The sequence below is a fragment of the Dreissena polymorpha genome, chromosome 16 (assembly GCF_020536995.1).
Source record: "Dreissena polymorpha isolate Duluth1 chromosome 16, UMN_Dpol_1.0, whole genome shotgun sequence".
In the NCBI taxonomy this organism is placed as follows: Eukaryota; Metazoa; Mollusca; class Bivalvia; order Myida; family Dreissenidae; genus Dreissena; species Dreissena polymorpha.
The window spans coordinates 19,757,092-19,771,516 of record NC_068370.1 but is presented as its reverse complement, the minus strand read 5'-3'; the positions used below and the strand labels follow the sequence as shown (position 1 = coordinate 19,771,516).

The window sequence follows — 14,425 nt, the reverse complement described above, 5'->3', positions numbered from 1 at the left end:
AAAGATTGAATGAACCGACTCCTCTCAGGTGAGCGAACTTGGGCCATCTTGGCCCTCTTGTTTCATTAGCATTTAGAGTTGATTGAGGAGTATTGAAAATTTTGTTGTTAAAATTTCTATACACTCTTCAATCAAACATTTTTAGGACATGAAAAGAACACCAAAACATCCTTTATGATAAAATCTGCAAAAACAAGGTATCATATAACTTATCTCTAAACCTGGAAAAACCTGGAAACCTTATCAAATTGGCGCCCTATAAGTTTATTAAACAACGACTATAAAATCGCAACAAAAAGCATCTGAAATAGAATTAAAAAATGCTACCTTCAATTATTTCAAGTTCACAATCCGGATTTATAAAAGGGCACTATATCGGCGAAAATGTACAATTGATACAAGAATGCATTAATTATTTCAATAACACAAATAAATCAGGTCTTTTATTCTTTTCAATAAAAGTCCGGGATCAGATGGTAAAACAATTGAATTCTACAAAATATTTTGGAATGAGATTAAAACATATTTAATCAACTCCCTAAACTACTCTTTCAATAATGGAAATCTAACTGATAACTAATTTCTAATCTCATGGGTATCAGACACATTGAAAATAAAACATGTTTTTTAAAACAGCCTCCTTAAATTATTCTACAAGACTTCCAATGCCCTAAAATATTTAAATAATTTCCAATATTCAAAAGAATTGGAAGCCTGTAGATATGCTCAATTCCATCAGGACGAGCATTAAATATCCCCTCAAAAGAGCATCCCTGAGGAAAGACCTGTTACAACTATCTGCTAGGATTTGTTCTCACCTTTGAAATGGTTGTATTTTTCTTCATCAAAGGTGTCCATATAGATAGGGAAGCGGACAACGGCAACGAGCGAGGCCTGGTATAGGGGAGATAACCCTGGGTTATGGTTTGGTTAGGGTTAGGGGTCGGGTCAGGGTTAAGGTTAGGGTTAAGGCTAACCCGACCCCTAACCCTCTAACACCCCCCCCCCTCCCCCCCCATGCGCATTACAATACCAGGCCTCACCGTTGTCGTTGTCCGCTTCCCATATAGATATCCCAATGGTGTACAACAGCACTCCTGCAAGATGGTGATGCTAAGAGGAGGGACAGCTTTTTACACTGTAAATTAAAATATCTAAAGGCAGTATTACTTCTTATAAGTATTTTTTTTAAAGAGGAAATTTTCAGAACAAAATAGAGGGAAACAGTCAAAAATATAGGAAATATAGGAGGTTTTAAAAAATGGGAAAATTCTCCAAAGTATAGGAAAATAAAGGAATATAGGAATCATTTGACGGCCTGCGTGACAGTTATGTTCTATGCATACATTATTATCCCCCGCCATAGGCGGAGGGATATTGTTTTGGCGTTGTCCGTCCGTCAGTCTTTCTGTCCTTCCGTCCGTCTGTCTGGCACTTTTGTGTCCAGAGCCATATCTTGGAAGTGCTTTGGCGGATTTCATTGAAACTTGGTATGAGTATATATATGGATAAAAGAATGATGCAGGCCAAATGGCATTGTACACCATCTTTTAATAATGGTGTTATGGCCCTTTTTATCTTGAAAAAAGGCTTTTTTGAGTGGCAAATATAACACTTTTGTGTCCAGAAGCATATTTGCGGGGATACCAATTCAACGAATTCGCTTGTTACATTATGTTAATCATACTAAAGTGTGTAGAAAGTCTACACAACTTTTTATTTCATATATTACATTTAAGTTGGTTACGACAAGTACAATTGCAGGTTGGCTGAAAAATGTTTTGAATATGTCAGGAATAAATACTGATCAATTTAAAGCTCATTCATATAGAAGTGCATCTATATCTGCGGCATTTTCAAGAGGATGTTCTCTGAAAAATATTCTAGAAAGGGCTGTCTGGTCGTCAGATAAATATTTTAAGAAGTTCTATTTGCGAGAGAAAGTAAATAACAAGTGTTCTGCAGTCGGAGACATATGTCCCTCCTAGAAAGGCTTTGAACTAGTGAACCCAATTTCAATAGGGGGTCATCTACTGTCCAAGGCCAATTCACATGTGAAGTGTAATAAGACAATATGAGGGTGTATATGTGTTACTTTTGAACTAATGTGTTTTAAATTTATATTCTGCTATACAACCAATACAACCACTATGATCTTATTATCTTTTATTGCAGGATCTGAAATCCAGTGACAAAAGTTCTGACAGTTCTTCATTTAAAGCAGCAAAGCTCCTTGACTTCGATTCAGCCAGTAATACTAGTTGTGAAATGACTGGTTACACGGGGGATTTTCAGGTATTTGGCCCCACAACACGTCGCAAATGGTCCGAATGGATATCTCAACCACCTCTGTCTCGTTCTTCCCAAAAGGGGACATTTACTTCCATCAGTGACACAGAAAATGTGAGTGAGACAAACATGAGCTCAAGCACACACAACTATGAGTGTTATTTGATTATGCTCTGATTTTGGAATCAGGATTCATGCATGTTGGTCCATATGTCTCTATGTTGGTATGTTAATCAATATCGTTTCTGCTTCATAACTTTATCAAGCTATTAAGTATTTTATGTATACTACAGATTAGATTCTTAATATTACCAGTTCACGCATGGCTTGCATGACAAATGATCTACTGTCGAGGTCAAAATTTAAGGCTTTATTTTGTATTATCTTCATAACTTCTTTGCGGTAAGTATTTCTTAACATAATTATTCGTCATGACCAGATGCTGTGTGATGTGTAAGGCCCATTATAGTCCTAGAAACATTGATATCAACAATGGTTGTCAAATGGTTGTGTTTATTTTCAGCCCTATAAATTTGTAATGCCTGGCAAGATTGTCTTGTAATTTCTTATCTTTATTCTCCATGACAAGCAAAAGTGTAGTGCATATGCATCATGCTTTTTATGCCCCCGGATCGAATGATCAGGGGTATATTGTTTTTGGCCTGTCTGTCTTTCTGTCTTTCTTTCTTTCTGTCTGTCATTTCGTCATTCTGTCACCAAAACTTTAACCTTACATTAAAGTTTTGCAATAACTTTTGAAATATTGAACATAGCAACTTGATATTTGGCATGCATGTGTATCTCATGGAGCTGCACATTTTGAGTGGTGAAAGGTCAAGGTCATCCTTCAAGGTCAAAGGTCAACAACAAAAAAAGCGGCGCATTAGGGGGCATTGTGCTTCTGACAAACACATCTCTTGTTCTTAAGAGGTCAAGGTTGTTATTTTAAGTCAAATGTTAAATTACTATACCATAAATTGCTCGTGGTAAGCTATTGCGGTCACCTTATATGCCTGGCATCATTGTGCGTTGTGCATGGTCAACTTTTAGCATGTTACCACTCACCTTCACGGCCGTTAATCACAGGCCCCACCTCTTTGAGATGCATTTAAATTGCGCATATGCAACTTCCGAAGTGGTGCTAAGGCCTCGATGTTTTGAAATTTCATGGATAATTTTACAGGGTTATAGGTTTTATATGTTTTTTATGCCCCCGGTAGGGTGGCATATTGCAGTTGAACTGTCCGTCAGTCCGTCTGTGAGTCTGTCAGTCCGTCAGTCTGTGTGTGCGTCCGAAAACTTTAACATTGGCCATAACTTTTGCAAAATTGAAGATAGCAACTTGATATTTGGCATGCATGTGTATCTCATGAAGCTGCACATATTGAGTGGTGAAAGGTCAAGGTCATCCTTCAAGGTAAAAAGTCAAAAAATACAATCCAAGGGAAGTAAGAAGCTTTAAAAGGGAGATAATTTCTAAACCTGCCAAATAATATAATGAAATTTTATTTCAAAGCGGCACAATAGGGGGCATTGTGTTTCTGACAAACACATCTCTTGTTTTCAGCATATATTGCATAATTTTTGAAATTGGGCAGTATAGAGCAATGCAGTGAAGATATTCATCCAAAAATGTACAGAAAAATACATTCTCAACTCATTTAAAAACTTGAGAACATTTATAAGTTGTGGCATGGTGGAGTTTTAAAAAGCATTTCAATTAGTTTTTCCTGTGTGACAAGCAAATTTTCACTCAATTTAGTCGCTAATAACATTGCGTACAAAAAATATTAGATGCTGCATGTCTTAATGGACATGAATGCTTTAGTTATGGAACGTCTCAAGTTATCAAGTTTTATATATTGACAAGTGCAATTCCAACATTTTTTCCAAGCTAATTTGTAATTTTCAAAATCATCAAAATAGTTCCACAGCAATTTTTTTATAAAAGTATGATAATTCACGAAATAAATATAAGATAATACTTCTTCTTGAAACAATGATTTGTGTCCCTTAATCCAAATGCTCAATTTACTAAAAGACCAAGGTCAACGAATCTTCATTAGGCTAATATATGTTGTTTTTTCCACTATCAACTCAAAAAATGTATAAAAATTTCTGTTAACTTTTTTCTATATATATATTAAATGTTCTTATCTTACAAAGACGAAGGTTCAAATCCATCAAGACATTATTAGAAAACTACTCTTTCTAATTAAAAACGCACACAACTCAATATGCTGAAGTAGTCAACTTACAAAAATAAATTTAAGTCCTGTAAACATACTAGAAACCATTACATAAAATATGTCACTTCAAACTAGCTATAAATGTGCATTGGTGCCACCTCCTACTCTTAGTGCCACCTACTTGGCATTGGCTCCATCTCTTTTTAAAAGATGGAAAGTTATCTATTGGATCAGCTAAAAGCCGCTGATTTTGTGCATGCATTAATGCCATATATAGCCATATAAGGAAAAATGCCCCGCCCCCTGGTGGCCATGTTTTTAAAGCAACCAAAACCATTTTCGAACTAATTTTTTGGCCTAATCATCATGAAACTTGGTCACAACATTGGTTTTATTGATTATGTCGGATGAGTTTGAAAATGGTCGTGATCAGTGGAAAAACATGGCCGCCAGGGGATGGGGCAGTTTTCTCTATATGTATGTAAGAAGCATTTTCCTTATATATTTTTTAAAAATCTGGGTATTTAAAACATGGCCACCAGGGTGGGTGGGGTAATTTTTTAATTGGCTTATTTTGAATCCTTTGGAACACCTTATTTTTAATGACAATCTTGTCATACCAATAATTTGAAATATTTGCTGAAGAGTTTTTATCTTTGTTTCTCTCCATCTTAGTCTCTCAGTGAGCGACCAAAGGTCCTCTGGGGCCTCTTGTTTAAATAATGTGAAATATGTTGAAAAAATCTATAAAACCTAATCACCCTTTAAAATTATCCGTCAAATTAAAAAACATCCAGGCCTGAGTGCCACCTCGAAAATAACATTGGCTCATTTATTAATGCATCTCAAAAAGAAGTGGTGCCCGTGATTTATGGCCGTGACATTGTATTGTCCCCATTTTAAGAAAGGAGCATATTGCACTGTCTATCTTTCTGTGGTTGTGAGCTAAGTTTCCCTTCTCAGCCCATAATGTAGCCATTTATTGATGGATTATGACATAACTTGACACCATTGTCCACTGTCATAAGACATCAATGTAAAGATTTCACGTAGAGTTCAAAAGTATAATTTTGCCATACAACAGCTTTGTCATGCTATTAAAATTAAAACTTAATATGAACTAGTTTGAATTACTTTAACCATATTAGAAAGAAAACTTTTTGGTATAAAGAAAAACTTTTTTTCATAGGATGATTACAGTATGGTTAGAGCAAGAAGAAATGCAGCTAATGACGAGATGAAAAAGCACGTTGCCAAAGTTCTTTCTCAAGAAAAAGAGGCTGCAACAGAGGAACTAGGGTCAAATATGCATTTAAAGTCCGGCAATTATCATCAAACGGCTGACATTGTGGAATCATTTATCTCAAAAGAACGACGAGCCCACTCGATGGCTAAACAGAAAATTCGAATGGAATTGCATGCTAATTTAATGTCAGATGACATTGAAGAATTTGAAAGTCACCTAGGTAAGTAATTATTTTCTAAAGATATTATACAAATAAAAGAAATATGTGCTAGGAACTCAACAAAAAGTATTATGCTTCCACCAAAAGATACAGATGGCAATACAGGAGTCACTATGTCAGTCTATGATGGCTATACAGGAGTCACTTTCACTGTCAGTCTATGATGGGTGTATAGGAGTCACTATGTCAGTCTATGATGGGTGTATAGGAGTCACTGTCAGTCTATGATGGCTATATAGGAGTCACTGTCACTGTCAGTCTATGATAGGTGTACAGGAGTCACAATGTCAGTCTATGATGGGTGTATAGGAGTCACTTTCACTGTCAGTCTATGATGGGTGTACAGGAGTCACTATGTCAGTCTATGATGGGTGTATAGGAGTCACTGTCAGTCTATGATGGGTATACATGAGTCACTTTCACTGTCAGTATATGATGGTTATACAGGAGTCACTTTCATTGTCAGTCTATGAGGGTGTACAGGAGTAACTTTCACTGTCAGTCTATGATGGGTATACAGGAGTCACTGTCAGTCTATGATGGGTAAACATGAGTCACTTTCACTGTCAGTCTATGATGGTTATACAGGAGTCACTGTCAGTCTATGATGGGTGTACAGGAGTCACTGTCAGTCTATGATGGCTATACAGGAGTCATTGTCAGTCTATGAGGGTATACAGGAGTAACTTTCACTGTCAGTCTATGACGGGTGTACAGGAGTCACTATGTCAGTCTATGATGGGTGTACAGGAGTCACTTTCACTGTCAGTCTATGATGGCTATACAGGAGTCATTGTCAGTCTATGATGGCTATACAGGAGTCACTGTCAGTCTATGATGGGTGTACAGGAGTCACTATGTCAGTCTATGATGGCTATACAGGAGTCACTTTCACTGTCAGTCTATGATGGGTGTGTCTATGATGGGTGTATATGAGTCACTTTCACTGTCAGTATATGATGGTTATACATGAGTCACTTTCATTGTCAGTCTATGAGGGTGTACAGGAGTAACTTTCACTGTCAGTCTATGATGGGTATACAGGAGTCACTGTCAGTCTATGATGGGTATACATGAGTCACTTTCACTGTCAGTCTATGATGGTTATACAGGAGTCACTTTCATTGTCAGTCTATGACGGTGTACAGGAGTAACTTTCACTGTCAGTCTATGATGGGTGTACAGGAGTCACTTTCACTGTCAGTCTATGATGGCTATACAGGAGTCACTGTCAGTCTATGATGGCTATACAGGAGTCATTATGTCAGTCTAGGATGGCTGTACAGGAGTCACTTTCACTGTCAGTCTATGATGGGTGTGTCTATGATGGGTGTACATGAGTCACTGTCAGTCTATGAAGGGTGTACAGGAGTCACTATGTCAGTCTATGATGGGTGTATAGGAGTCACTGTCAGTCTATGATGGCTATACAGGAGTCACTTTCACTGTCAGTCTATGATGGGTGTATAGGAGTCACTATGTCAGTCTATGATGGGTGTATAGGAGTCACTGTCAGTCTATGATGGGTGTATAGGAGTCACAGTCAGTCTATGATGGGTATACATGAGTCACTTTCACTGTCAGTATATGATGGCTAAACAGGAGTCACTGTCAGTCTATGATGGGTGTACAGGAGTCACTTTCACTGTCAGTCTATGATGGGTGTACAGGAGTCACTGTCAGTCTATGATGGGTGTACAGGAGTCACTGTCAGTCTATGATGGGTGTACAGGAGTCACTATGTCAGTCTATGATGGGTATACAGGAGTCACTGTCAGTCTATGATGGCTATACAGGAGTCACTGTCAGTCTATGATGGCTATACAGGAGTCACTGTCAGTCTATGATGGGTGTACAGGAGTCACTGTCAGTCTATGATGGCTATACAGGAGTCACTGTCAGTCTATAATGGGTATACAGGAGTCACTGTCAGTCTATGATGGGTGTACAGGAGTCACTTTCACTGTCAGTCTATGATGGGTGTACAGGAGTCACTGTCAGTCTATGATGGGTGTACAGGAGTCACTATGTCAGTCTATGATGGGTATACAGGAGTCACTGTCAGTCTATGATGGCTATACAGGAGTCACTGTCAGTCTATGATGGCTATACAGGAGTCACTGTCAGTCTATGATGGGTGTACAGGAGTCACTGTCAGTCTATGATGGCTATACAGGAGTCACTGTCAGTCTATAATGGGTATACAGGAGTCACTGTCAGTCTATGATGGGTGTACAGGAGTCACTTTCACTGTCAGTCTATGATGGCTATACAGGAGTCACTGTCAGTCTATGATGGCTATACAGGAGTCACTGTCAGTCTATGATGGGTGTACATGAGTCACTGTCAGTCTATGAAGGGTGTACAGGAGTCACTATGTCAGTCTATGATGGGTGTATAGGAGTCACTGTCAGTCTATGATGGCTATACAGGAGTCACTTTCACTGTCAGTCTATGATGGGTGTATAGGAGTCACTGTCACTGTCAGTCTATGATGGCTATACAGGAGTCACTGTCAGTCTATGATGGCTATACAGGAGTCACTGTCAGTCTATGATGGGTATACAGGAGTCACTATGTCAGTCTATGATGGGTGTACAGGAGTCACTTTCACTGTCAGTCTATGATGGGTGTATAGGAGTCACTGTCACTGTCAGTCTATGATGGCTATACAGGAGTCACTGTCAGTCTATGATGGGTATACATGAGTCACTTTCACTGTCAGGTTATGATGGCTATACAGGAGTAACTTATAGATCAGATTCGAGTTTCATTCTGGTCCATTGATTTGTTGCAAAGTTTCAGTCCTTGGACTTGGACATTTTCTCTAGAATAACAGTTTTCCAGACTTTATTTCTAAAGGCTGCAGGTAGTTACCTAATATTGTGGATATAAGTCTACCTACATGACTTTCAAGTCAAGTTGAGTTTCATTCCATTTTATTGAAATTTGATAAAGTAACAGGCTTTGTACTTTACAATTGTCTCGAAATTTAGTGCAGAAGGGGTCATATGGTTTCACAAACACAGCTTCTGTTTTCTTAAAATAAGCATTCTCTCCACGTTCAACATCACAAAATCTGCACAAAATATTTATTTCTACATGCTTCATGTAAGCGACCTAGGCCATATAGGTTTTCTTGTTTCATTAAAGCATAAAGTGCTCATGGTGAGCTATTATGAGATATGTCTTACCCCCCGTTCACACAAAGACGCAGCTTCTACTACGATCAAAGCGTGGCCAAAAACGTGGCCGATCGTGACAAATCGCAGGAGAAACGTAGTGGAGTATTCATAATCGTAGTATGATCGCGGTAGAGTCTTCATGATCGGAGAGCTCTTAGTGTTTTTCCCAGGAGGGCAAAGGGGCACGGCGCATTACTTTCAAAAAGGGCATTTTAGCGCGCAGTTTAGGCAAAAAAGGGCAAAAACGTTCCCTGAATACCTGAATTACGGGGAAACATGTAATCGCATCAGAAGCAGTTGTGGAAAAAATAACATATAAACAAGCACATTTAATGATAATAGATGTAGTTAACTTACTATGATTTATATTAATATATTTACCTTGCAATGTACATTAAAGTTCCATGCTGTTTCAATAAACTGTACAGCACGACAAACATAATAAAGCAATATATGCATATGAATCTGATTATACACAGATCCACTAACATATAAATGAAACCATGTTTGTCTTATACCATTTTCTAACAATAATCTCGACAGATGTTTAAAATAACATTGCGAGTAAATTGATCGCTAACAATATATGCAAACACTCGTTTCCGAGACATACATCCACCGAGTAGATTACAAATAAATAAATAATGTTGTTGCTATCTAAAACAATTTTATGCATCGTTGATTATCACAGACATTTCATTAATTCTTCTTAATGTATAATCTCCATCTTTAATTCAATCTTTTACGACGTTATTTGCCATTTTTGCCGAGTCACAATTTAATTCTGTATAGTCCGCCATGTTGATAAAATGTCAAATGATGTAAGCGACAGGTGCGCATAGCAACGTTAAATCGTATACGCGATTCGCATTTTGTTAAATTAGTATAAGGCTCAGTAATTATTTCAATAATTAGATCTAATTATCTTAAAGACGAAAACGATAAAGAATAAATTTGTTTGTGATTTTAAATGTAATTATGCGTAAAAATATATGTTTTGATATAACTGAATAATGCATGCAATGCACAATTGCCACGAGAATAACATCGAGTTTTTCATCAAAAGTCTCAGAAGATAACATAGCCCCCAGCATAATCGATTGATACTGACACGGGGTTATTCACGCATGACTAATTCACAGCTTTGAAGCAGTCAGTAAGACCTACCTATAAATCGAGCACTTTTATAGATTAAATCTGCTCATTTAATATAGTCGATTAGACGTTGACGTCTTTCGAGTAAATCAAGCACAGTCGGAGCGTCACAGACAATCAAGGAAGCTGATTTTGCGGACCAAGTTAGATCGTAAGGCAATAAAGATGTTATCGATAAGGGCGCGTGGTGAAATTTGCCTTTGAAAAAAAGGGCGCGTGGCGAAATTTGCCTTTGAAAAGGGCAGCGTGGCGATCCGGGAGGGCGGCGTGGCTTTTCGCCACGCTAAAATGGCCTGGGAAAAACACTAGCTCTACACTCTCGCCTCGCTTATTTTGAACATGCTCAAAACAAGCGTAGCGGGATCGTGGTCAACAAGAAACAATAAGAAAAATATAAAAAGTTGAAATTAATACCATAATTTGCCAAATTGCTCGATTTAGACTTCGATTGGCATCGATCCGCCCCGATTCAAACCTTTGTCAGATCATGGCTTGATCGGGATGATCGTCGTAAAGTCGCAGCTCTGTGAAAACGGGGGGTTAGGTCACAATATCAAATCTTGTTACAATTTAGATGCGGCATGTATGACTTATTCCTTATGCTTGTTTGAATCTTGGTCACATGTCTTAAGGTAAAATCTTAGTAAAAACCTTGTTATCATTCTAGAAGCCATATTATAAGTCTAAATCTGTACAGCCTTAAATGGCCTTGATATTTGAAATGTAGCATCATCTAGATGTCCATTACAACGTTTATTAAAATGATGCACCTTTGGCTGAAAACAGACCATATTCAAGGGATCACTGTTAATATCTTCCTGAAACAGCAAAGCCCAGCTTTGATCATGCCTCTAGGGTCAAATCTGGCCAAGCCCCACCAATAACATGATTTATATGGACTTAAAGTAAAATAACTTCAAAATTCTTCTAAAATGGCAATATGCATAGGTGTAAATATCGGTGTGTAACATTGTATAGTGGCCTTTTCAAAATTTGCTGAATTTGTGCCCCTGTAGTTAAAAGAAGGCCCAAACCAGGGGTCTCAAATAATTGATGTGTAACATCATTATCATGGTAGTCTTTTACAAAGTTTGTACAAATCTTGCTTGCCACTACAGTCAAAGTTTCCCATTTCCTACGGACAAATTGTATTCCTTATATTTATAAAGTGAAAACTTAAAAAGGAAAAGAAACTGCAAGGCCCATAGATTTGGTATTTTGCATGTAACATTCTATTGTGTGCTGTACTTATTTTGTTGAAATCATGCCCCTGGAGTCAATATTGACCAGTTCCTTAGGGGTCTTTTATTTTTCTTGCTTTGTTTTAAGTTGAAGTGAAAATTTTACACAAAATCTCTGAATCTGCAAGGGCCAGAGGTTTGATGTTTGGTATGTAATACCGTATCATGGTGCTCTTCCAAGTTTTTTCAGATCATGCCCCTGGGATCAAAATTAGCCACACTCGGGGTTTGCTTGTTAATCTGCATATGTGTATAATTATACCCCCATTTACCATTGGTAATGGGGGCTATATAGGTGTCACTTTGTTGGTCGGTCTGTCCCAAAAATATCATCCAATCTTCACCAAACTTGGTCAGAAGTTGTATCTAGATGATGTCTAGGTCAAGTTTGAATATGGGTCATATCGGGTCAAAACTAGGTCACAGGATCACTTAGTGCGTTTACAACTGAAAGTTTGTCCGGACCATAACTATGTCATTTATCGTTAGATTTTAAAATGACTTGGTACATTTGTTCACTATCATGGGATGGTGTGTCATGCGAAAGAAGTATGTCGATATCTCCAAGGTCAAGATCATACTTGGAGTTGCCCATAAATGAGCTTGTCCGGGCCATAACTTTATCATTTATTGTGAGACTTTATTGTGAGATTTGGCACATTTGTTCACCATAATTGGACAGTGTGTCATGCGAAAGAATTACGTCGTTACCTCCAAGGTCACGGTCACACTTTGAGTTCAAAGGTCAAAATGGCCAAAAATGATTTTGTCCGGGCCATAACTATGTCATTCATTGTGAGATTTTAAAATTACTTGGTACATTTGTTCACAATCATTGGACGGTGTGTCATGCGAAAGAATTAAAGGGTTCAAAGGTCAATATGGCCATAAATGATAATGGCATAAAAGTTCTTAAAAATCGCCATAAATTAGCTTCTTTTGTTTTGTGAAGACAGCATACAAAATATTCTGTGTCAATGCTGCATGTGGGGGTATACGTCATGTCTGTGACATAGCTCTAATTACAACTGAAACAATCTTTTCTGAAACTGCAATGCCTCAGATGTTTGGTATTTTATCATTTATGGTGCTCCTCAAGCAAGTTTGATCAAATCATGCCTTTGGGATCAAATCTGGCCCTATCCTAGGAATTACTTGTTTTCCTTTTAAGCTCACCTGAGCACAACGTGCTCATGGTGAGCTTTTGTGATCGCCTTTTGTCCGCCGTGCGTTGTGCGTCGTCAACATTTACCTTGTTAACACTCTAGAGGCCACATTTATTGTCCAATCTTCATGAAACTTTCTCAGAACATGTGTCCCAATAATATCTTGGACGAGTTCGAAAATGGTTCCGGTTGGTTGAAAGACATGGCCGCCAGGGGGCGTGGCAGTTTTCCTTATATGGCTATAGTAAAACCTTGTTAACACTCTAGAAGTCACATTTTTAGTCCAATCTTCATGAAACTTTGTCAGAACATGTGTGCCAATAATATCTTGGATGAGTTCGAAAATGGTTCCGGTTGGTTGAAAAACATGGCCGCCAGGGGGCGTGGCAGTTTTCCTTATATGGCTATTGTAAAACCTTGTTAATACTCTAGAAGTCACATTTTTAGTCCAATCTTCATGAAACTTGGTCAAAACATGTGTCCCAATAATGTCTTGGACGAGTTTGAAAATGGTTACAGTTGAATGAAAAACATGGCCGCCATGGGGCGGGGCAGTTTTCCTTATATGGCTTTACTGTATGGTAAAACCTTGTTAACACTCTAGAAGTCACATTTGTGGTCCAATGCTCATGAAACTTTGTCAGAATATTAGAACTAATAATATCTGAGCTAAGTTCAAAAATGGTTGAGATCAGTTAAAAAACATGGCTGCAAGGGGGCGTGGAATTTTTCCTTAAATGGCTATTTACTACAAAACCTTGTTAACACTCTACAAGTCACATTTTTAGTCCAATCTTCATGAAACTTTGTCAGAACATGTGTGCCAATAATATCTTGGATGAGTTCGAAAATGGTTCCGGTTGGTTGAAAAACATGGCCGCCAGGGGGCGTGGCAGTTTTCCTTATATGGCTATTGTAAAACCTTGTTAGAAGTCACATTTTTAGTCCAATCTTCATGAAACTTGGTCAAAACATGTGTCCCAATAATGTCTTGGACGAGTTTGAAAATGGTTACAGTTGAATGAAAAACATGGCCGCCATGGGGCGGGGCAGTTTTCCTTATATGGCTTTACTGTATGGTAAAACCTTGTTAACACTCTAGAAGTCACATTTGTGGTCCAATGCTCATGAAACTTTGTCAGAATATTAGAACTAATAATATCTGAGCTAAGTTCAAAAATGGTTGAGATCAGTTAAAAAACATGGCTGCAAGGGGGCGTGGAATTTTTCGTTAAATGGCTATTTACTACAAAACCTTGTTAACACTCTAGAAGTCACATTTATTATCCAATCTTTATGAAACTTGATCAGAACATTTGTTCTAACAATAGCTCGAGTGAGTTTGAAAATGGTTATGGTTTGTTGAAAAACATGGCCGCCAGGGGGGGGGGGGGCGGGGGGGGGCAGTTGTCCTTATATGGCTTTAGTGAAAACTTGTTGACACTATATTAGCCACATTTATTGGCAAATCTTCATGAAACTTGGTCAGAACATTTGTCCCAATGAAATTTTGCCAGAGATTGAAGCTGGGTCATATGAGCTCAAAAACTAGGTCACAAGGTCAAATATAAAAAAAACATGTTAAAAGTCACTTGTTTGGTCCAAAATAATCTTCATGAATCAGCTTGCATTTTTTTCAGGTGAGCGCCTTAGGGCCTGATGGCCCTCTTGTTATATATTTTTATATATTATATATAAATATATATTAAAAGCGTGGGGATTATGTGGTTATCT

At 37.9% G+C, this 14,425-nt stretch overlaps 1 protein-coding gene across 3 annotated transcripts in view; it reads left to right on the top strand.

Annotated features, from left to right (window-relative positions):
- The window catches only part of LOC127862911 (histone-lysine N-methyltransferase, H3 lysine-79 specific-like), a 164,598-nt gene that overhangs the window by 86,700 nt on the left and 63,473 nt on the right, over positions 1 to 14,425 (top strand). For 2 of the 3 annotated variants that reach the window (XM_052402184.1, XM_052402185.1), the window contains exons 15-16: positions 2,176 to 2,403; positions 5,668 to 5,944. In XM_052402184.1, the coding sequence (XP_052258144.1) occupies positions 2,176 to 2,403; positions 5,668 to 5,944 (505 nt within the window). The remainder of the gene's footprint in view (positions 1 to 2,175; positions 2,404 to 5,667; positions 5,945 to 14,425) is intronic. The other variant, XM_052402186.1, reaches the window with a different exon arrangement.